The sequence below is a fragment of the Mytilus galloprovincialis genome, chromosome 9 (assembly GCF_965363235.1).
Source record: "Mytilus galloprovincialis chromosome 9, xbMytGall1.hap1.1, whole genome shotgun sequence".
Lineage (NCBI taxonomy): Eukaryota > Metazoa > Mollusca > Bivalvia > Mytilida > Mytilidae > Mytilus > Mytilus galloprovincialis.
Genome location: NC_134846.1, coordinates 27,688,359 through 27,712,544, shown reverse-complemented (window position 1 = coordinate 27,712,544; position 24,186 = coordinate 27,688,359). Strand labels below are relative to the sequence as shown.

Genomic DNA, 24,186 nt, shown 5'->3' with positions numbered 1-24,186 from the left:
CCCCAAATAATACAGCAGTAGTCAATTAAGGGAAGAATATACCCATTGTTATATGTTTTCCTTGCATTTATATCTAAAAATTTCTTTATTTTAGAAAGAAGGTATATTCTGGATGATATATTAGCAAAAACTTGGTCAATTTGATTTTTCCAGTTAAGTGTGTTGTCAATTTTAATACCTAATAATTTTTCACATGAAGAATTTTGTAATGCTTTTGAATTTATTATCAAGTTTGGTCGACAGGTCTGAATTGATAGTTTCTGTTTTGTTCCAGTAACCAAACATTTTGTTTTATTAGGGCCCCGCCGACTAAGGCGGGTCGCCCTATAGTGATCAGTCTGTCCGTCCGTCCGTCCGTCCGTCTGTCCGTCCGTCCGTCTGTCCGTCGTACCGTCCGTCCGTCCGTCCGTCCGTCCGTCCGTCCGTCCGTCCGTCCGTCCGTAACACTTTAACTTTGTGTCCGCTCTATATCTTAAAAACCGTTATGATTTCAAAGTTTATACTTGACCTCCATTTTAACCAACACCAGAGGGTGTGTCATGATGTATGTAAAACTTCCTAGGTCAAAGGTCAAGGTCAAAAACTTTGGTTTCAGTTGACAACCCTGTGTCCTGTGGTGAAGATGTGTCCGCTCTATATCTTGAGAACCGTTATGATTTCAAAGTTTATACTTGACATGTATATGAACCAACACCAGAGGGTGTGTCATAATTTATGAACGACTGCCTAGGGCAAAGTTCAAGGTCAAAAACTTTGGTTTCAGGTGACAACCCCATGTCCTATGGTAAAGATTGTGTCCGCTCTATATCTTGAGAACCGTTATCATTTCAAAGTTTATACTTGACATGTATATAAACCAACACCAAAGGGTGGTGTCATAATTTATGTGCAACTTCCTAGGTCAAAGGTCAAGGTCGAAAACTTTGGTTTCAGTTGACAACCCCATGTCCTATGGTAAAGATCGTGTCCGCTCTATATCTTGAGAACCGTTATCATTTCAAAGTTTATACTTGACATGTTTATAAACCAACACCAAAGGGTGTGTCATAATTTATTTACAACTTCCTAGGTCAAAGGTCAAGGTCAAAAACTTTGATTTCAGTTGACAAACCCATGTCCTATGGTAAAGATACAATTTTTTAATGCACATTATTCACAGCGGGGCCCACAGAGATGGCTCCCATCTCAATGATATCTAGTTTGCATTAATGAACATGTTATTCATTTTACACCACTCTTCAACCCTGTATAAATCTTCTTGAACATCATCATGTATGTTTTCTTTGTTTTTCCCAGATTTATGAAGAGTGGTGTCATCAGCATATAGGTCTGTTTCACAATTTTCAATTCATAAGGGAAGGTCATTTATAAATACATGTAGTACAAACAATAGGGGACCAAGTATAGAACCTTGGGGGACACCAAATTTTACATGTTGTTGTTCAGAATAAACATTACAAATGTTTACCTGCTGTTTTCTGTTATTGAGGTATGACTTGAAAAAACTAACAGAAGCCTCACTAAATCCATAAATTTTAAGCTTTAAACAAAGAATATCATGATCTACCAAATCAAAAGCTTTTTTAAAATCTAATAAAATTGCTAGATTTAAATTACCATCATTCATTTCTTGCAACCATTTGTCAATGATATTGTTAAGTGCAGTTTGACAAGAATGTTGCGGCCTGAAACCAGATTGTGTAGGGTGTAAAAGTTTAAGTTTTGATAAATATTTGTACATTTTATTAGAAACATGTTTTTCTATTAATTTTGATAAAGTTGGAAGAACAGATATAGTTCTGTAATTTGTTGCTAGAAGCTTGTCACCATCCTTGAAAACTGGTGTTACCTTGGCATTCTTCAGTAATGAAGGATATATACCAGTATCTATCATTCTGTTAAATATATATGTGAGAGGTGATGCAATAAAAGGGGCACTTAATCTTAGGATTTTTGGTCCAATATTATCCATACCAGATGCTTTATTTATCAGTGGCGGAATTACCGGGGGCACAGGGGGCATGTGCCCCCCCAGTTCAGGTCACCAAAAAAAAATTTTAACATAATTTTATTGCTACTGAATCTTCTTAATATCTAGAGCGGAAATGAATCACAGCTTGATTTGACTTCTTATACTGGCCGTTAATTAATGCCAGCGTCCACATGCGTGATTTATGACAACTTATCGATGGGTGTGTAAATATTGACACCTTTGTGTGTTTTTAATTTCTCTTTGCAAGCTTAAATTATGGAAAATACATTTACATGTTGATTGGAATCGTACGATTTTTTATTGGTTTATAATACAATACAGATTAAAATCGATTACCAGGTGAAACTTCTGATCTGTGTTTTTAAAGAATAGGTACAAATTATATGTTTATGTCGATAATGTTGGTATACATCTATATTTAGGTTCTTAGTTTCTCTCCATTCCAAAATACAGTACTCACATTACCATTTTATTTAGAATGTATGTGTTTTCTCTCTTCAAAACGGTCTTTTTGTGAATTTATTCAGCAACAAATCAAATCATTAAATTATTTTTTAATACCATACACGTTTGTTTTTTAAATGGAATGGAATGTCCTATTTACTTCCCTCTTTTTTTCTAGGGAAATCGACAATTTGTCAAACCCCCTTTTTTTCACCGGTCTAGGAAAAACATGATGAATTGACATTTTCTTATAAAAAAATCATTAATAAAATGCTAAATTATTTTCCTAAGATCTATTTTGTAACTGAATCTGGGACTTAATCATTTCTTTAAATGCCCGAGCATACAGTTATATTTGTTTATTTTTATTGTTTCAATTGCCATGTACATGTATGAGGCTAACTTGACAAGGTCACCATTTGTAAGGATATGAAGGTGTTTTACAGATATTAGAATAATGTACAAAAAAGTAAGTCTGGAAGCAAGGCAAAAAAAATATAGAGGTGATGAAGAAAATATTGATTGATTGTATGTTGTTTAACGTCCAGTGGCAAATATTTGATGCATGTTGAGGACAAATATAATAACAGATCAATTGGCAGGAAAAGAAAGTATAAAGTGAAATAGTAAAAACAATAAAAAAAATCTAGAAATATAGAGATATAGAAACGATGATCTGACCCTCCCCCCTTTTGAAAAACAACAACAAAAAAAAAAAAAAAACACTCACACTAGCATATACCGTATATACATCTCTAAAAAATCTAAAATTTTGGTTTCATGGTGCCCCCCCAGACATCAAGGTTCTGGATCCGCCCCTGATTTATAGCAAGTTTTGCTAATTCATTAAATAGCTCATTCATGTTCACTGGTGGTATAGAAAATTTTTCATGTTTATGTAATTTATTTATAACAAATTTACTAAGATTACTAAAATCTGCTTTGTTAACAGGTGTATAATTTCCTTGTTCTCTTAGTTTTTGAGCACAGGAAGTGAAAAAGTCATTAAAAGTATCAGCTATACATTTTTTACTTTTAGTTGTATTGTTATCTTCTGTGGCTAACTCATATGGTGTATTTTTAACTTTTGGGTTCAGACTGTGAAGACATTTCCATAAGGTTTTAGGGTCATTGGAGTCTTTTACCATATTTTTATAATAATTCTTTTTTGAGTTATCTACAATTTGTTTAGTTTTATTTCTCCAAAATTTATACTCACTCCATAAACCAAGTTCATTATATTTATCTCTCATATTCCTAGCGTAAATTATTTCACTGTTATACCATTCAGGCTGCCTGTCCCTTTTAACTCTCTTTTTAACAACAGGAGCATGTTTATCTAAAGCCTTGTTCAACATATCATAAAACAATTGTAGACAGTCAGAGGGGTTTTCTTCAAATTCAATTTCATGAAAAGGTGTAGATTGCAGATCTAATAAAAAATTGTTTTGGTTGAAATTTTTGCAATTTCTATATGTAATTGTACTGTGTGTATTCTTTTTGCCTATGTTGACTTCTTTCCTTGTTAAACAGATAGGATAATGGTCACTAATTGCATATCTACACACATGTGATTCCTCTACCATATTTGGATTATTGACATAAATATGATCAATCAGTGTACTAGTATCTTTTGTTACTCTTGTGGCTTCTTCAATCAGTTGTTGAAACATTTAACCATTTTTGAGGAGGTTTGTTTGGTGCTTTAAAATTAAAATTAAAATCACCCATAATTGTTATATCTGAATTCATGGTCATTGCCATTCTTATTTCTTTTTCAAAATCATCAACCCAATCTATCAGTGATTTTGGTGGCCTATAAACAAAACATAATAAAAAAGATTTTTTGTAATCTGGTTTAATTTCAAACCACATTGTTTCCGTACCCCCTATTTCTATGTTGTTTTTTCTTAAAAATTTAATAGTTTCAGAAAAGTAAACAATCAGACCACCCCCACCTTGGGATGTTCTGTCCTTTCTTTCAAATACATAACCAGGTACTTGTAATTCATTACCAGTTGTGTGTTTTGTTAAAAATGTTTCACACAATCCTAATACATCAGGTTGGTTATCAGAAAACATAAGGTTATGTTTAATTTCTTCATATTTACTTTCAATCCTATTAACATTATGAGAACAAATCCTGATACCTTTTGATTTACTAAAACCATAAAAATTAAAAATCTTATCATTAGCTGTCAGTGCATGGTTTTCTAAATTGATTATATAATATATACAAACACTAATTGCTAAAATAAAATAAGAGACATAGGATAATTTCACATCAATTATTAAACTGACCTGAGCGAGAGGTAATAATAAATTATCTACATTAGACTCATTATCAAACATTACACAGTTTGTATCATGCTGTTTAATACCAAGTAATATATCCTGTCCAGATGTCTGAGATTCAGTGTTAAAATTATCAGAATTAATCAACCCATCATTAGTACTATAAAGTTTGACAGTAGACATTTCCTGGGTTGTGTCAAGTGATAAATTACTCTCATTCTTTTCTTTAATTGTTTGTCTAGTGTTTCTAGTTTTCTTTATCTCAGAAATCTGAAGCTCTTGTGACAAAGAAAATAATTTACACATGCATGGAAATAAATTGCATTCAGAACATAATATTATCAGTACATCAAATTTGTTTGAAACAGATGTTAAATTGGCATTTCCTTCTTTGCCATTTTTTCAAGCAGTACAAGATTTTAGTTTGTGTCCATACCTATTACACTTGAAGCATTAAATTTTCATATTAAATCTACAGAAGGATGTTTTATGGTTAAGTTCACCACAGTTCTCACATTCATCATGTGTATTGATTATTCCTATTATGATATCTATTGTTTTGATGTATCTTGATGTTCCTCTTGAATTGAAATGAATACCATCATGAACATAGAAATGATTGTTTTGATTGAAGCTGTCACGCATATACATTTCATACTGTCTTATAAAAACTAGTCCAAGGTGTTGACATAATCTTCCTAAAGCTACATTTGCCCTGTAAACATCTACATCAATCCTGGGAGGAGTCCTGAGACTATGATGTTACAGTCAGAGTTACTATACGAGCTGCTATAAGCAAACTTTCATATTCAATTTCAAAATCTTTCAAGGATTTTCCACCACTTATGTCGTTTCCACCAACTTGAAGAATAACATTCTTCTATGCTTTCAGATCCATATTCATAATTTCTTTTGTTATTCTATCAATTTTTGCCCCTCTGAATGTTCTTATATTGGTTTTTGATAGGCCAGAAGTTCTAATCCCTTTAAGTATTGATGATCCAATGATTAAATTTTTGTCACCTGATTTTTTAACCTTCTCTGGACTATGGTTGTTGATAGTTTTTGGATTTGGACTTGAGTTTTTATGTTGGGATTTTGGCTCAAGGACAGGTAGGCATTTATCTTCTGTGAGTTTTAACTTGGACAGTCTTGGAGCTGGAATAGGTCTTGTCTGAGTAGATGCATCACAAGTGTTGACATATTGGGATGTTTGGCACTCAACAGAAACAGCTGATAACTCAGTTTGTATTGATTGCTCACTGCATTTTTTCACTGCTAGTTCAGATTCAAGACGTTTAATGATATTTATTAAGTCCTCTCTACTTTTGCCATCGTATATAGAGTTGGTACATATATAATTTGATTTCAATTCAGTTATTGAGTCATTTTGGAGATTTAGGCTCTCCTCTTGATTTTCATTTTCAGATATTTCTACATTTGATTCTATCGAACTATTGAAAATGTCTTGAATAAATTCAACTGGTGTTGATGACCTTGGCTGAGATGTGATGATTTCCTTTTCAAGTAATTCACACTTAACAACAAAAGTATCAATCCAAGTAAAAACCTTGCGACCTTGCACATTAATTGTACCAGTACTTACGTATAGTGTTCCTGTCACTGAATTGTTCACAGTTTTATATATATTTCCAGATTGAAAGTGACTCCTTATGAAATTTAAATTATTATCCAAAATTCCTTGAACATCTTGTATCATATGTGATGAGACATGAATTGTTACACTATTCTTCTTAGACGAAATTTGCAAAAATTCTGGTATATTCTCAGCTGATAAATTCAATGAAATACTTTCATTTTCTAAAATTTCATCAGTTAATTCACTACTTTCACTACTATCATTAAAAAGTACAGTTGCATTTAAAGAATTAAACAGTGATTTAACAACAGTAAAACTGTTTAGTAAAGCCATGGTAATTATCAATCAGGAGCTCACAGAAACACATCCTTTCACTTCAAAATCTTATCTAGCAGTGATTGACCTACAACTTGTGGTTCCCAGGGGCGTAGGTATGACCAGACCGGATTGTATGTCAATAAGTGGGGGAACTAGCTGACATTCTGCGACCCAGTTCCTATCATATTATTTTGTAGGGGAACTAACTCTGAATAGTGATGGTAGAGCATAGGTATCTCATTGTCTGGTTTTCTTCATATAACGCACAAGAAGTCAATAAAACACTAAGTTCAAGGATGGTATATTAATTATTCTCGAATAGATAAAGCATTCTTATTTTACAACACAAGAAATACATGTATAAGAATATGCAACATTGCTGCCGATATCCAGGCAGGCCGGGATCGACTGACACCTCTCAACAAGAAATTCGCTATTGATTTCATAGCGGCTTAATAAGTTTAAATACTAAGTTCTGAATGTCCTAGCAAGTAACAAACAAAAGAATGTATGATTTATGAGTTATCGACAAAATGTATAATACACAAATAAAGTTGCAGATGTCGCTTGACCGTTGTCCGAACTTTTAAGATGCTCTTTATAACTTTACTAGACATATATATAATTTGGTAACTGCTGCAGTCTCATTGTCCAGACAAGATCAATAGTTTATAAAAGTGCTTATTTGACATTGGTTGAAGTATCCTACGCTTGAAATGTATAGAACATTTAAACAATAATTTTATGTAAAATAGTTTACAAAGTAGAACCCGCATACATTTACTAATAAACCACATGAAATAAAATAAACTACATTTTTCTATTACAATACAAAACTATTCAAAAATATTGCTAAGGAAAAATACCTCATTTTTCCTTGGTGATATACTCTCCCTTCTTCCACAAAAGATTTTTTTTTTCTTATAGAAAGAAGAAATAACAATAAAAAAAAAATCTTTTCATACATGTGCATAATATATATACTACATGGTAACACACATTATTTAAATTAACATTATTTCATTAAAGCAAATTATTCTACAATAATTGAAATATCCTCATTGAAAGTAAACACATCCTGAATTATGTACATGAATATCATTATTAACGTCATTGAACAAAAAATGTATTGTCATTCGAACACAGTCTTTCGGTTTTGCTTCTATTGATATTAATCTTTTGGTTTTGCTTCAATTGATATGAATCCTTTGACATAAATCTCATTATTAACGAAATGAATAGTTATTTTAACACAGTCTTATGGTTTGAATCTTTTGTGAATTTTTGACCTGTGAATTATGTTTGTCTTGAATATTTGTATCATTTTGAACTGAACTTTGAGTCTGAACTTCATTTTGTGTCTGATTATTGTCTTCATTTTGCATGTTTTGTGAATCAATAAGGTCATCATTACGCTCAACATTTGTGGCTTCGTTATCATCTTGCTCTTCTACATCAAGTAGAATGTCTTCATATTCAGGCAGCAGATAATTTGGACGGTCTAGGGGATTATGGTAGTCTTTCAGTCTCTTAGCATGTACTAATGCCTTAACCTCTTTTTGTGTTTCAGTATTCTTAATCTTAAAGGTATTATTTGGCCCTTTGTACAGAATTCGGTAAGGACCTGTCCATCTTTGAACTAATTTGTGATTCTTGCCTTTTGGTGTTCTGCTACAATATAGCCATACTTTTGCCCCAGCAACGAAAGTTGGTTGAACTGCTTTTTTGTCGTGTTGAAAGGTATATTTGTCTTGTTTTTCTTTCTGGTTTTTAGCAGCAACTTCACGGTAGAGTTTTAATCTGTTTACCAATTCATTTACATGTTGTTTAGTTTCCCTTGGCATTGTTTGTTTTGGTATTAAAGACACATCAATAGGCAGCCTCATTGGTTGTCCAAACAGTATTTCAAATGGTGAGAATTGAGTTGACTGTGTTGCAGGTGTGGACCTGTAAGCCATCATGATTGGAGGTATAAAATCTGGCCAATCTGTCTGTTCTTTGTTACAATATGAACGAAGGGATTGAATGATATAAGAATTCATTCTTTCACAGGCTGCATTGGTTTGCGGATGATAGCTACTTGTATAGTGTCTAGTAACATCACATAACTCGCAAAGAGCTTGAACAAGGTTGGACATGAAATTGGCACCTCTGTCAGATATGATACAACGTGGACTTCCCCAGCGGCAAATTATCTCATTGAATAATACTTTAGCAACCACCTTTGCTCCCATTGATTTCAAGGGAAATGCCTCACACCATTTCGAGTAACTGTCAACCACTAGTAGCAAGTATCTGTGTTTGTCAGGTGTTGTTGATAGTTCTAAAAAATCCATATGCATTCTTTCAAACACATTTTCAATTGGCAAAGGAGTAAGGGGTACTGGTCTCTGATGTTTAGAGTTCTTTGATTTCTGGCACTGTTCACATGTTCTTACGTACTTGTCTATGTCGGAATACATATTTGGCCAATAGTATTTTAAACGTAAGGATGCATGGTTTCTCTCAACACCTGGATGAGCTGCCATTTTACTATCATGGTAACATAACATCACATCACGTCGTAAGACAGCTGGAACACAAAGTTGTTTTATGAAATTATGGCCTGGAGGAAGTTTTCTTGAATTTTCGGAAACCATATGGTACAAAATGCCTTCAATAATTTCATAATGGTACGCCTTTGCAACAAGAGATCTTGCCTTTTGAACCTCATCTGGAACGAGTCCTTTTAGTTTATAATCAAAAATTGGTTTGAAGTCTGGACAGTTTCTTTGTAGCTGGTACAAGGTTTGACGTGTTGGTAACATCTCATCAGGATCTTTAGGTTGGTCCTCTTCAATAGCTAGAACTTCAGGAATCCGGATGCTGTTTTCCCAGCCAAACTCAAAGGTGACTGCTATATGTTCTTTCCTTTCAGCATGAAGTGAACCAATCTCTGGAAGGTCATCATCAGATTGGTATTCTTTGTCTTGGCTATCTATGGGATAATCTCTTCGTGACAATGCATCAGCATTTTGGTTCTGGGTGCCTGGTCTATGAACAATGTTGAAAGTGTACTGCTGTAAAAACAATGACCACCTCCCAAGTCGTCCAGTAGCGTCCTTTGAGTTATTTAGCCATCGCACGGTTATACTATCAGTGTAAACTGTAAACTGATTGTTTGCTATATACGGTTTGAAAGTTTTTATAGCTTCAATTAGAGCTAACCCTTCTTTGTGATTGATATGCCAACGTTTTTCCTGATCTCTTAAACCTCTACCTCCATATGCAATAACTTTTTCTAGTCCTTCATGATGTTTTTGACCTAATACATAACCAATTGCTGAATCTGACGCATCTATTGACAGGAAAAACTCTTTTTCAAAGTCAGGAAATGCAAGGATTGGTGCAGATGTCAGTTTTTGTTTTAATGTATTGAATGCATCATCTTGTTTTGTTGTCCAATCAAATTTTACATCTTTCTTTAATAGTGTTGTAAGAGAGGAACAAATTTTACTGTAGTTTTGAATAAATTTTCTGTAATAGTTGCACATACCAAGAAAGCTACGTAATTGTTTGACTGATTTTGGAATGGGATATTCAGAAACTGCAACTGTTTTAGATTTGTCAACCTGTATGCCATGTTCAGAGATAATGTGTCCTAAATATTTTACTTGTTTTGCCGCAAAATGACATTTTGAGGGTTGTAAAGTTAACTTTGCTTGTTTTAATTTTTGAAATACCAGATTCAAATGTTCAAGATGTTCATCAAAGTTTTTGGAAAACACTAATATGTCATCTATGTATATAAGTGCAACCTTCCAATTTAGTTCTTGTAAGACTTTAGTCATTAACATTTGAAATGTTGCAGGTGCATTTGTTAAACCAAAACACAATCTTTTAAATTGGTATTGACCTTGTGGTGTCATGAATGCTGTTTTGTGTTTTGACTGTTCATCAAGTGGCACCTGATGAAATCCACTAGCAAGATCAAGCGAACTGAAAATTTTAGCTCTTGAATAGCCAACTGTATCAACAACCTCTTCTATTTTAGGAATTGAGAAAGAAACTTTTTTAGTGACCTCATTCAATTTTCGAAAGTCTAAAACGAATCTGTATGTATTGTTTGGTTTTTTCACTAAGATTACACTGCTATGGTAAGGAGACATTGATTCTTCTATGATGTCATTTTCTTTGAGATTTTTGATTTGTGTCTCCATAACTTCTTGCATTTTTGGTGAATATTGAAACCGTTTAGACCTTACTGGTGCTTCATTTGTCGTTTCAATATTGTGATAATGCAAGTCTGTTTTGCCTAATTCAGACGCATCTTTTGCGAAAACATTCCTATTTGATCCTATTAACTTTAGAAGTTTTTGGTGTTGTTCTTTAGTAATGTTATCGGAATCAATTGTAACATTAAGATTTAATGCCTCTTTAATTGGGTCTTGAAATTGAACATCTGATTTTGATTTGTTATCTAAGGCACAGATTGGTTTTGTGGGTGATTTCCAAACTTTTGAAATTGGTGAATTTGCCTTTATAACAATGTCTTCATTTGTTGGATTTAGCACTCTGTAGTAAACTTTTGCATTTTTAACTACACTGAGACAATTTGAACCTAATATTTGTCTGTTTATCAAATTATCGTGTGGCTCTAACAGCACTGTTGTATTTGTTGGGAATTTATTGATAGAAAGTTGTATATCATTCTCTGTATATGCTTTTAAAGTCAGCGTTTTGTTTGTGTTTGCTATGAAATATCTCTCTAAATTCTTTCCAGACTCCAAGGCAGCAATAGTAAAATCATTATGAAATGAAACACAACCATTTGAAAAATCAATGTTTGCCTTATGAGTAGTCAAAAAATCTTGACCAAGGATTAAGTGAAATCCAACATCTCTTAAAATATAAAAAGAAAAGGGCATAACTAATCCATTGACATCTATGTCCAAATCAATTTTCCCTTGAACATTATGTACAGTATTGCATACTCCACGAATTTCATGTAAATCTGTAGTTCTTATGACTGGTAATTCTTTCTTATAAAATGCGCTTCTAAGCAATTGCTCATTAATAACAGAAATTGTAGCACCAGAGTCTACAAGAGCATTAATATAAATATTACCTAATTTAACCCTTATTTTATTACTATTTACAATGGCTGTTTCTACATTAGCCATGAAGTTGTTCTTGAACTCAAAAGACTTTGCCATTTTAATAATATAATATTAGACTTCAGGAGGGATGAAAAATATAAGCCTTATCACTTATCAGACCTAATTATATGTTCAATAAATTAAAACTATTATTATATATAAAAGTGTCACAGGTGATTTAATAATAGGCTGTACTCACCCTCTGCAGTTACCAAGGAATAAGTAAATAGCTAAATTCCTATACGGTTTCCTGTCCTGGAAGTCTTCTATATTATGGCACTAGTCCTTAAAGTTCAGCAAGCATCTTCTTCACGAGAAACGAGCCCGGGTCCTCCACCACTCTATGACCAGACCGGATTGCATGTCAATAAGTGGGGGAACTAGCTGACATTCTGCGACCCAGTTCCTATCATATTATTTTGTAGGGGAACTAACTCTGAATAGTGATGGTAGAGCATAGGTATCTCATTGTCTGGTTTTCTTCATATAACGCACAAGAAGTCAATAAAACACTAAGTTCAAGGATGGTATATTAATTATTCTCGAATAGATAAAGCATTCTTATTTTACAACACAAGAAATACATGTATAAGAATATGCAACATTGCTGCCGATATCCAGGCAGGCCGGGATCGACTGACACCTCTCAACAAGAAATTCGCTATTGATTTCATAGCGGCTTAATAAGTTTAAATACTAAGTTCTGAATGTCCTAGCAAGTAACAAACAAAAGAATGTATGATTTATGAGTTATCGACAAAATGTATAATACACAAATAAAGTTGCAGATGTCGCTTGACCGTTGTCCGAACTTTTAAGATGCTCTTTATAACTTTACTAGACATATATATAATTTGGTAACTGCTGCAGTCTCATTGTCCAGACAAGATCAATAGTTTATAAAAGTGCTTATTTGACATTGGTTGAAGTATCCTACGCTTGAAATGTATAGAACATTTAAACAATAATTTTATGTAAAATAGTTTACAAAGTAGAACCCGCATACATTTACTAATAAACCACATGAAATAAAATAAACTACATTTTTCTATTACAATACAAAACTATTCAAAAATATTGCTAAGGAAAAATACCTCATTTTTCCTTGGTGATATAGGCACTGGCCTACACATATTTTTTTCACAAATATTTATTTTATTAAAAAAAATAATAAACAATATTATCTGTAGATGAAAGCCGGTGAAGTCAAAACTCTTTTATTATCGAATGTCATGTGTACACTAGTCTCTCGTTCTTAGTGAATGGAATAGAATGTTTTTATGATTTTACCTTATATAGAAACTAAAAACTAGAACTTTGTTCAGATCATTTTACTTCTATCAACAAAAACTTGAATGAACCTCAACTTAGACACATGAGTTGTTAGCTCACCTGGCCCGAAGGGCCAAGTGAGCTTTTCCCATCACTTGGCGTCCGTCGTCCGTCGTCGTCGTCGTCCGTCGTCCGTCGTCGTTAACTTTTACAAAAATCTTCTCCTCTGAAACTACTGGGCCAAATTAAACCAAACTTGGCCACAATCACCATTGGGGTATCTAGTTTAAAAAATGTGTGGCGTGACCCGACCAACCAACCAAGATGGCCGCCATGGCTAAAAATAGAACATAGGGGTAAAATGCAGTTTTTGGCTTATAACACAAAAACCAAAAATGTTCATTAGGTCAAGATCTATCAGCCCAGAAATTTTCAGATGAATCAAACAAACCATTGTTGGGTTGCTGCCACTTAATTGGTAATTTTAAGGAAATTTTGCAGTTTTTGGTCATTATCTTGAATATTATTATAGATGAAGATAAACTGTAAACAGCAAAAATGATCAGCAAAGTAAGATCTACAAATAGGTTAATATGACCAAAATTGTCAATTGACCCCTTAAGGGGTAAATGTCCTTTAATGACAATTTTTCACAATTTGTTCATCATATTTGCTAACTTTAAAAAATCTTCTCCACTGAAACTACTGAATGGATCTGGATGAAACTTAGCATGATAGTTCCTTAGATTATCCTGCACAAAGTGTGTGCTTCGATTTTTGATCCGTCAAAAAACATGACCGCCCTTACTTTAAATAGAACATAGGGGTCAAATGCAGTTTTTGGCTTATATCTCAAAAACGAAAGCATTTAGAGCAAATCTGACATGGGGTAAAAATGTTCATTAGGTCAAGATCTATCAGCCCTGAAATTTTCAGACGAATCAAACAAACCATTGTTGGGTTGCTGCCACTTAATTGGTAATTTTAAGGAAATTTTGCAGTTTTTGGTCATTATCTTGAATATCATTATAGATAAAGATAAACTGTAAACAGCAAAAATGATCAGCAAAGTAAGATCTACAAATAGGTTAATATGACCAAAATTGTCAATTGACCCCTTAAGGGGTAAATGTCCTTTAATGACAATTTTTCACAATTTGTTCATCATATTTGCTAACTTTAAAAAATCTTCTCCTCTGAAACTACTGAATGGATTTGGATGAAACTTAGCATGATAGTTCCTTAGATTATTCTGCACAAAGTGTGTGCTTCGATTTTTGATCCGTCAAAAAACATGGCCGCCTTTACTTTAAATAGAACATAGGGGTCAAATGCAGTTTTTGGCTTATATCTCAAAAACGAAAGCATTTAGAGCAAATCTGACATGGGGTAAAAATGTTCATTAGGTCAAGATCTATCAGCCCTGAAATTTTCAGACGAATCAAACAAACCATTGTTGGGTTGCTGCCACTTAATTGGTAATTTTAAGGAAATTTTGCAGTTTTTGGTCATTATCTTGAATATCATTATAGATAAAGATAAACTGTAAACAGCAAAAATGATCAGCAAAGTAAGATCTACAAATAAGTTAAATATGACCAAAATTGTCAATTGACCCCTTAAGGGGTTATTGTCCTTTAATGACAATTTTTTCACAATTTGTTCATCATATTTGCTAACTTTAAAAAATCTTCTCCTCTAAAACTACTCAACCAAATTCAACCAAACTTCAACTGAATGATCAGTAGGGTGTATAAAATAAAGTTTGTGTTTTATTTTCTATTTTGGTCTATTTTTTTAATACTTTATGCATTAGGTCAACTATATTTGGTGTATGAAAATATTTTATGATCTATATGTCGGTTACGCAGGTTTTATTTGAACTTGACCTCATTTTCACAGTCCATTGCTAAGTTTTAAGTGTTTGTGTTTTGGTCTCATTTTCTTTATTTATAAACAGTAAGTCATATATATTTGTAATATTGAAGAATTGTTAGCTGTACATGTTTACCTGGCATGGTTCAATATGTTCAATAAGGCATTGTTTACCAGGTGAGCGATTCAGGCTCTTGAGAGCCTCTTGTTCGTAAATCTTAGTAATCTTTTACAAAAATCTTCTCCTCTGAAATTAATCCAAACTTGGCCACAATCATCTTTGGGATATCTAGTTTAAAAAATGTGTGGCGTGACCCGGCCAACCAACCAAGATGGCCGCCATGGCTAAAAATAGAACATAGGGGTAAAATGCAGTTTTTGGCTTATAACTCAAAAACCAAAGCATTTAGAGCAAATCTGACATGGGGTAAAAGTGTTTATCAGGTCAAGATCTATCTGTCCTGAAATTTTCAGATGAATCAGACAACCTGTTGTTGGGTTGCTGCCCCTGAATTGGTAATTTTAAGGAAATTTTGCTGTTTTTGGTTATTATCTTGAATATTATTATAGATAGAGATAAACCTTAACAGCAATAATGTTCAGCAAAGTAAGATTTACAAATAAGTCAACGTGACCGAAATGGTCAGTTGACCCCTTTAGGAGTTATTGCCCTTTTTAGTCCATTTTTAACCATTTTTCGTAAATCTTAGTTATCCTTTACAAAAATCTTCTCCTCTGAAACTACTGGGGCAAATTAATCCAAACTTGTCCACAATCATCATTGGGGTATCTAGTTTAAAAAATGTGTGGCGTGACCCGGCCAACCAACCAAGATGGCCGCCATGGCTAAAAATAGAACATAGGGGTAAAATGCAGTTTTTGGCTTTTAACTCAAAAACCAAAGCATTTAGAGCAAATCTGACATGGGGTAAAGTTGTTCATCAGGTCAAGATCTATCTGCCCTGAAATTTTCAGATGAATTGAACAACCCGTTGTTGGGTTGCTGCCCCTGAATTGATAATTTTAAGGAAATTTTGCTGTTTTTGGTTATTATCTTAAATATTATTATAGATAGAGATAAACTGTAAACAGCAATAATGTTCAGCAAAGTAAGATTTACAAATAAGTGAACATGACCAAAATGGTCAGTTGACCACTTTAGGAGTTATTGTCCTTTATAGTCAATTTTTAACCATTTTTCGTAAATCTTAGTAATCTTTTAGAAAAATCTTCTCCTCTGAAACTACTGGGCCAAATTTAACCAAACTTAGCCATAATCATCATTGGGGTATCTAGTTAAAAAAATGGCCAACAAACCAAGATGGCGGCCATGGCTAAAAATAGAACATGGGGGTAAAATGCAGTTTTTGGCTTATAACTCAAAAACCAAAGCCTGACAGGAAGTAAAATTGTTGATCAGGTCACGATCTATCTGCCCTGAAATTTTCAGATGAATCGGATAATAGGTTGTTAGGTTGCTGCCCCTGAATTGGTAATTTTGAGGAAATTTTGCTGATTTTTTTTGTTATCTTGAATATTATTATAGATAGAGATAAACTGTAAACAGCAATAATGTACAGCAAAGTAAGAACTAAAAATAAGTCACTATGACCAAAATAGTCGATTGACCCCCTAAGGAGTTATTGCCCTTCATAGTAAATTTTTAACAATTTTCTTAAAATTTGAAGATTTTCAATAACATTTTCCACAGAAAGTACTGTTATAGATAGAGATAACTGTAAGCAGCTAGAATGTTTAGTAAAGTAAGATCTACAAACACATCACCATCACCAAAACACAATTTTGTCATGAATCCATATGTGTCCATTGTTTAATATTCACATAGACCAAGGTGAGCGACACTGTGAGGCTCTTTAGAGCCTCTAGTTTAAATGAAGGACTGAGGGATCGTCAGTATGTACTATTAATTAAGTTAAAAATATATACCAATCAGAACAGAATAGATATGATAATACCAAACAGGGTGTACTGCTTTTAAAATTAAAGGGCTACGCTGATCTACGTTGGGCAATGCATATTGTAAATATATTTTTTTATATTACGGATTGTACTTTGTTATTTAATTCACCAGTCAGATGTTATGGTACATTATTCACAATTCTTCGAACTTTTCATCCTGTATCTTATAATTATCATGATTAAATAACCAGTAAATTTAATATTTTTGTACATAAAATTTTGCAGCTAAAACGCTGAAAACCGTTTTCCGTTGGAGGGCTTTGCCCCCCTGAACCCCCTAGCCCTGGACCTGCTGGGGGCCATGAGCGACCCCCAGACCCCCTACCGATCGGTGCCTACAGTTGACTGAATACCTAGCTATGCCCCTGGTTCCCCACAAACTAGATCTAATGAAAGACCAATACATTGTTGACACTGCCAACTGAGACAAAAACCAATGAACTGAAGTATATTTTCCAAACCACAAAAGTTTGAAATGGTGAATAAAAATGTACCAGAATACACCTTTCATATATATTATTTCAGTGATCTCACTTGACAGAATGATTGCCACGTACTACAACAGTGTTAACAATTATTGGCGGACACACAGTAATACTACATTGAAACATGTGACTGTGATATCAACAGGAGGCGGTTTTAGAGATGTTCTTGTCAGAAATGAATTAACATCTCTTAGAGGAGTATGAATTATTAAAAATTATTTAACACTAAAACAAAATATGTTCTATTTATTAATGGTGTACAGTAAAAACATTGAAAGTCCTGGCTGTTTTAGCTAAAAACCACAAGTGCCAATGTAAGATATGATAAGTCATCTCATTTCAGTAACAATTTGTTGGATGGGTCAGTATTTGCTGAAATTTGGACAATGTTGATGTTCTTCTCTGTCCATTTCAGTCTGATCTAAGGGTTTCTACATAAATATAACGTTAGTTACTGACGTAAACGAGACTAAAAATTACTTTCAAATTACATTGGTCTGACGTGATTTTGTTTGCTGGGTTATGCTGATTGGCCTGAATTAATATGAGCCTTAATGAGGTAGTGTGTTTGTGTTTGGGAATGAGTTTGAGTTCTCTCTTTGTAGTACTTTTTCAGGTTTAAGATGATTAATACAAATATTTCTAAATTTTACTTTAAATTTATATTGTACAAAATGAAATAACATGAATCAACACAAGTGAGACCAAAATTGGATTAACAGCTATAGAATTATGTGGCTACCATGTTTTCAAACACACATTCTCTGTTTTAAACTGATAAAGGTATGAAACTATTGCACTATTGGCAGTCATTTTTTATTTGTGGTAAATTTACTCAACCCACCATTGTCCCCAGCTTCACCTAAAATTTATTTCATTTTTATGTATTTTTAAAAGGGGCTACTCATAAAAATATGTTGTTTTGTTTTGTTTTATGTTTGTATTCAATGAAATTATATATCCCCAATTCATTAATTCATCATATTAATAAGGCTTTCTTTAATTTAAGGGTCTTTTATAAAAATAAAGTAAGGCCAAATAAAAATATATGTGTGGTTCCAGTTACATATATTTAAAAAAATAGGGTCGGTAGCTAGGTAGGCAAATGTTTTAAATTTTACTTTAAATTGTCAAAATCTGAAAAAAAATCGTGTGTTAACCGAATTTGTTTATGCCCCAACCGGAAGTTCGTCATTTTACATGTGTTTGGTTGTAAAATAAACAGTCATGTTTGTTTTTAGTTAAATTTATTGCATTTTGTTATGAACTGTTGCAATTAAACCATAATGGATACTTCTGATGGAAATTCAAATGACATAAGTCTATGAATGTAATTATTTAAATTAACAATCCTCAAAATTTGATCGTTTGAAAATTGATTTTTCAGAAATGAAAAAAAAGGTTCTAGGGTCGAGTAACTGGAACTATGCATATATTTTATTTGGCCTTAGTAATTTGATCTACCACATGAATTCTCATTTAAAACATTGAAGGACATGAAGGATAAATACTAAAATTTTCCTTACAATTTTATTTATGTTTTTGTAGTTCAGACATAAAACTATATATGTAGCAAAGTTGCAATTAAATCCGTCATGTAACATCACCAACATGTAACTCCATTTAACCATGGAGGTATGGGATGGGATGGGCATGTCGCCAGTGGGGATGGGATGGGATTGGATTGGGCCATGGGGATGGGATGGACATGGGCATGGGGAATAATGCCTTTTTCAGAAGGATAAAGTCTGAACAATACTAAAGGGTATAACTATTTCTGAAATGTATATTGTTATTGTAGATAACAGATCCAGACTTATCTATTAGTACCTCTGTAAGTATATGGTTAAAATGATAATCAATTATTTAGGTCACTTAGAAAGTGTGCCAAAAACCATAACATAGCATGTATGAAAATGCATATTAGTAGTTTGTAGACTTACAACTTTCTTCATTTTCTTATGCCGCCCTTCTTATGCTAGTCATTCACCTATTTTCATGGCATCAATTCACAATTGAGTTCACATTTTAAGCCATAAAAAAGTAGTTTGTTTCCGCAAATTGGCATTACTTGGAAAAGATGACGTTTCCGGAAAAAAAGTTTACGTTTCCGCAAATAAATATCTTACTTTTCTGGAAAAAAAGTAACTATTCCGGAAAAAAATCAATTATTAAAATAATTAATTAACCTGTTGATCGAAAGCAAAACCATAATAAAAAATAATTATTTATTAAGTTTAAGGTCATCATAACATGCAAGTAAAATTCTCATTAAAATGTATGAAAACATATGTTCAAAAGTCAGCACTAATCAGATATATATGGATATGAGTTCTTAAGTCAGTTCTGGCAGAATATTTGTAGCCAACACGTCGTACATAGTCCACAATCGTACATTCACCGTTTACAATTTTTGTATTTTGTTAAAGAAGAAAGTCCATCTTCTCCTTTTCACATTTGTGAACGGGTGCTTTGACAATTAGAGTTCTCATCTTTATGTAAGATGTTGTTTGCAGTTTCAATAACACATCACAAAAAATAAAAATGTTAGGATGGCTAGCGTAAAACTGCTCGTTCAGGTGGGCATGAAAAGACTCGGCACCATTCGTTGTTCTCTTTTCCTCGGGGTCTGGAGCTGATGCCCAAATGGTTGGTGGAAATCCTAACCAGAACCTAGTATATTGTAGATATAAGATTAGAACCTTTTCTTTATTAAAACAATAAAATAAATAATTTATTTAATATATATTCAAATATTTATAAATTACCAGGTAAATTTCCGGAAAAGTAATAAATACAAATTGCGGAAACGTAGTATAGGGACTAAGAAAAATTAGCGGAAATGCAATACGCTTGCAAAAACTACCAACATTGATCAATGAACCATGAAAACAAGGTCAAGGTCATTTAGGGGCAACAAAGTATACTACTAAATTCTTATTTATTGATCTTGACTGGAAATTGATGTACATACTAATATAACTAAGTTATAAAATTATCAAGACTGATTTACAACTTTTATGTAATTTGACACTAGTTAATAAGGGTAATTAACTGATAGAGTACCCTACTCTCATAATCTATTTGACACTAATCGATTAGGGTATAAACATGTGACAGTCATTTTATAAACTACATGTATGTTCAATGCCCTTTTTAGCTCACCTGGCCCAAAGGGCCAAGTGAGCTTTTCTCATCACTTTGCGTCCGTCGTCATCCGTCGTCGTCGTTAGCTTTTACAAAAATCTTCTCCTCTGAAACTACTGGGCCAAATTAAACCAAACTTGGCCACAATCATCATTGGGGTATCTAGTTTAAAAATGTGTGGCGTGACCCGGCCAACCAACCAAGATGACCGCATAGCTAAAAATAGAACATAGGGGTTAAATGTAGTTTTTGGCTTATAACTCAAAAACTAAAGCATTTAGAGCAAATCTGACATGGTGTAAAATTGTTTATCAGGTCAAAATCTATCTGCCCTGAAATTTTCAGACGATTCAGAACAACCCGTTGTTGGGTTGCTGCCCTGGAATTGGCAATTTTAAGGAAATTATACCGTTTTGGGGCTATTATTTTGAATATTATTATAGATCTATATCTAAATCTAAATCTATATGCCCTGAAACTTTCAAATGAATCGGACAACCGGTTGTTGGGTTGCTGCTCCGAAATAAGTAATTTGAAGGAAATTTTGCAGATTTTGGTTATTATCTTGAATATTATTATAGAAAGAGATAAACTGTAATTAAGAGCAATAATGTTCAGCAAAGTAAGATCTACAAATAAGTCAACATGACCAAAATTATCAGTTGACCCCTTTAGGAGTTATTGCCCTTTATAGTCAATTTTTAACAATTTTCATAAATTTTTTGGAAATATTTTCCACTGTAATTACTAGGTCAAGTTCATTATAGATAAAGATAATTGTAGCAACAAGAATTTTAGTAAAGAAAAATCTACAAACACATTACCATCACCAAAACACCATTTTGTCATGAATTTATCTGTGTCCATTGTTAATATGCACATAGACCAAGGTGAGCGACACAGGCTCTTGAAAGCCTCTATTTGTTTATATTGTTAAAACTAACCTATAGTGAGTTATTGACCTATATAACTACTAACCAACCCTTTAACTATTAGAAAGTAATGAAAATATACATTAATTTTCATGGAATTTTTTTTCGTGACGTTATTTCATCCGCCAAAAAAAGCGAAAAATAAACACCCTGCGAAAATAACCTGCTATACCATTTCACTTTTTCTCTTTCATAGATGATTGAACAAAAAAAAATCATAGATAAAATATATAGATTTTTAATATATATCTCAACGCTGCTGCTGCGAATCACTATCCCTAGTTGAACTTTCTTCAACAGAAGTCACAGGCTCGATAAAAATATGTCTTTAATAATTGAACATTATGTGATTGTGATATTTAGGTTTTTACCTACCTCTTCATTCCCCATATAAAGATAACTTCCAATATATTAGGAGGAGAAAAAACAAATATTTTTCTACAATAGTTAACATTTGACTCATACAAAACACTAGGAACAAGTTGTATTAGATTTAAAAGATTTTATTTGTCATCTTCCCTCTTTTTCAGACTATGTCAGTGCCCAATGCATGGGTATCTACAGATCATTTGTGTGCTGTTTGGTAAGTTCTCACATTTATTTCTTTTGCAATGAATTTGGAGATAACTTTATTGTATTCATAATTAAATAGAAATTAGATTTTACTGTTGCAAATTGAGTTTACATAGCGACACACAAAACCTAAGTTAACAGATATTTGCATCAGAAACACCAAGTTATGCAATAAATAAGATACTTTACTATTGTCAAATATTTAAAGTCATATGAAACCAGTGAGTGGTGAAAAATAATGTTTATCCAATTCTTGAACCAATGCATGTATATATCATAAACTTAGAACTCTGTGCACGATTTTGTCATTTTTTACGCAAATATATCGTATAATCGTCATTTTTTTTCTCTATTAAAGATAAGATAAGATAAGAAAACTTTATTTTGATTCGGCATAATTACAAAAAGGCAACACAAGCTCTAAGGAGCTTTTGACCGAATATAGAAACAAATAAATGCATGTAATATGAAGTTAAAATCTCACATACATAGCATGCAATAAAATAAGCAACAAATTTTAAAATGAAGTAAAACCATGCTTGACCAGAGCAACCCAAAGCAGCATAAATAACAACAGCTCAAGAATTATCTGCAAGCAGAACAGCGACATTCCAAACCGTTCCAGGACTGAACAAGACTTTTAAAATGTGAAAAACTGTTTTCAGTCCTGATGGTTTGGAAGGCTGTTCCATAAAGTAGCAGCAGCAAATTTGAACGATTTTTTACCGTAACGGTTTGACTTTACCTGTGGAATTTCAAGAATATTTACATACCTGAAAGAATATTTAGATTTTTTGACATTAACCAAATTTTGTAAGCACACAGAAGCTATGTTGTTTATAATTTTAAAAGTTTCTAGAGCCATTGTTCTTATCCGTCTGATCTGCAAGGAGGGCACCTTAGCTTTAAGTAAGAGGTCCTCGTAGGAGCTGGTAAAATCCTCATACACAAAACGGAGTGCTCTTTCCTGCACCTTTTCTAGTTTTTTGGAATTTTTCTCAGTGCAAAAATGCCATGCCAAAGGGCAAAAATTAAAATTACTAAGAATAAAAGTATGAAATATAGTAAGTTTACTAAGTCTATCCAAAAATGAGCCTAAACGTTTTAAAACATTTAATTGCTGTGATCCCTTTCTCTGTTTCTGTTATGATTTAAAAAATATGGCTGCTCATTAAATGCCGTGTTTTAAAGCCGAAGTTTATTGTCACCTTATTGTAAACACATAATAAAAAGCATGGATATTGAGCACATGTTTAACATGTACAATCAGATAATTGTTTATTTTAATGACAGACCCATGCGTATTGCGATCACCGGATTTTTACGAGGAGGGTTGCACTCAGGTCAATATGCATACGGAAAATATGTCGGTGAATTGCTTCCTGGAAGTTTCTTACTTTATTTTCACAAATAGTGCAACTAGATTATATGATACCTGAATGTAAGCAAATCATATGATATATAGGTGGAGTCCTTTGGCCCACTCTACCCCCTCCTGTTTGATAACTGAAACGGATGAGATCCCCACCCCTCAAACATAAACATTAATGTATGGGACTATATAACTAAACAAATGAAATATAGGGAAGTCCCTAGGGTGACCACCCCTCCTGTTTTAGAGCTTGGAAACAGTCCAGATCCCCACCCCTAAACCATATATATTCATGTATGAGACAATATAAATAATCAAATGAAATACTGGGGGAGTCCCTTGGGTCACCCCACCCCTCCTGTTTGTGAACTTTGAAAAGGTCAAGATTCCCACCCCTAAGCCATATATATTCATCAATGGGACAATATAATAAATCAAATGTAAATATAGAGGAAGTCCCTGCAGTCACCCCACCCCTCCTTTTTGAGAACTTGGAAACGGTCCAGATCCCCACCCCTAAACCATATACATTCTTGTATGGGACAATACATAACAAATCATATGAGAGGGGGGATAGGACCTTTATCAGGACTCCGGGATCCAGTGTTTTTAAGCTCGGGATTTCTGTATCAGGAAATTCTTTTTTTCGAATTTCGGGCCCTCAGGATCTGGTGTTTTTAAGTCTGGGATTTCGGGATCTGGTGTTTTTAAGCCCGGGATTTTGGGATCAGGACCCCTCCTACCCCCTCTCATATGAAATAT

The 24,186-nt window shown here is 33.2% G+C and overlaps 1 protein-coding gene and 1 long non-coding RNA gene across 3 annotated transcripts in view; one reads left to right on the top strand and one right to left on the bottom strand.

Moving 5' to 3' along the window:
* Positions 1-20,606, bottom strand: part of LOC143044731 (uncharacterized) — an 85,715-nt gene extending 65,109 nt beyond the window's left edge. Inside the window, exon 1 of the long non-coding RNA XR_012968763.1 lies at positions 20,566-20,606. This is a non-coding gene — a long non-coding RNA (uncharacterized LOC143044731). The remainder of the gene's footprint in view (positions 1-20,565) is intronic.
* The window catches only part of LOC143044723 (GPI inositol-deacylase-like), a 166,030-nt gene that overhangs the window by 41,332 nt on the left and 100,512 nt on the right, over positions 1-24,186 (top strand). For both annotated transcript variants that reach the window (XM_076216825.1, XM_076216824.1), the window contains 3 exons: positions 17,441-17,598; positions 19,202-19,234; positions 22,010-22,062. In XM_076216825.1, the coding sequence (XP_076072940.1) occupies positions 17,441-17,598; positions 19,202-19,234; positions 22,010-22,062 (244 nt within the window). The remainder of the gene's footprint in view (positions 1-17,440; positions 17,599-19,201; positions 19,235-22,009; positions 22,063-24,186) is intronic.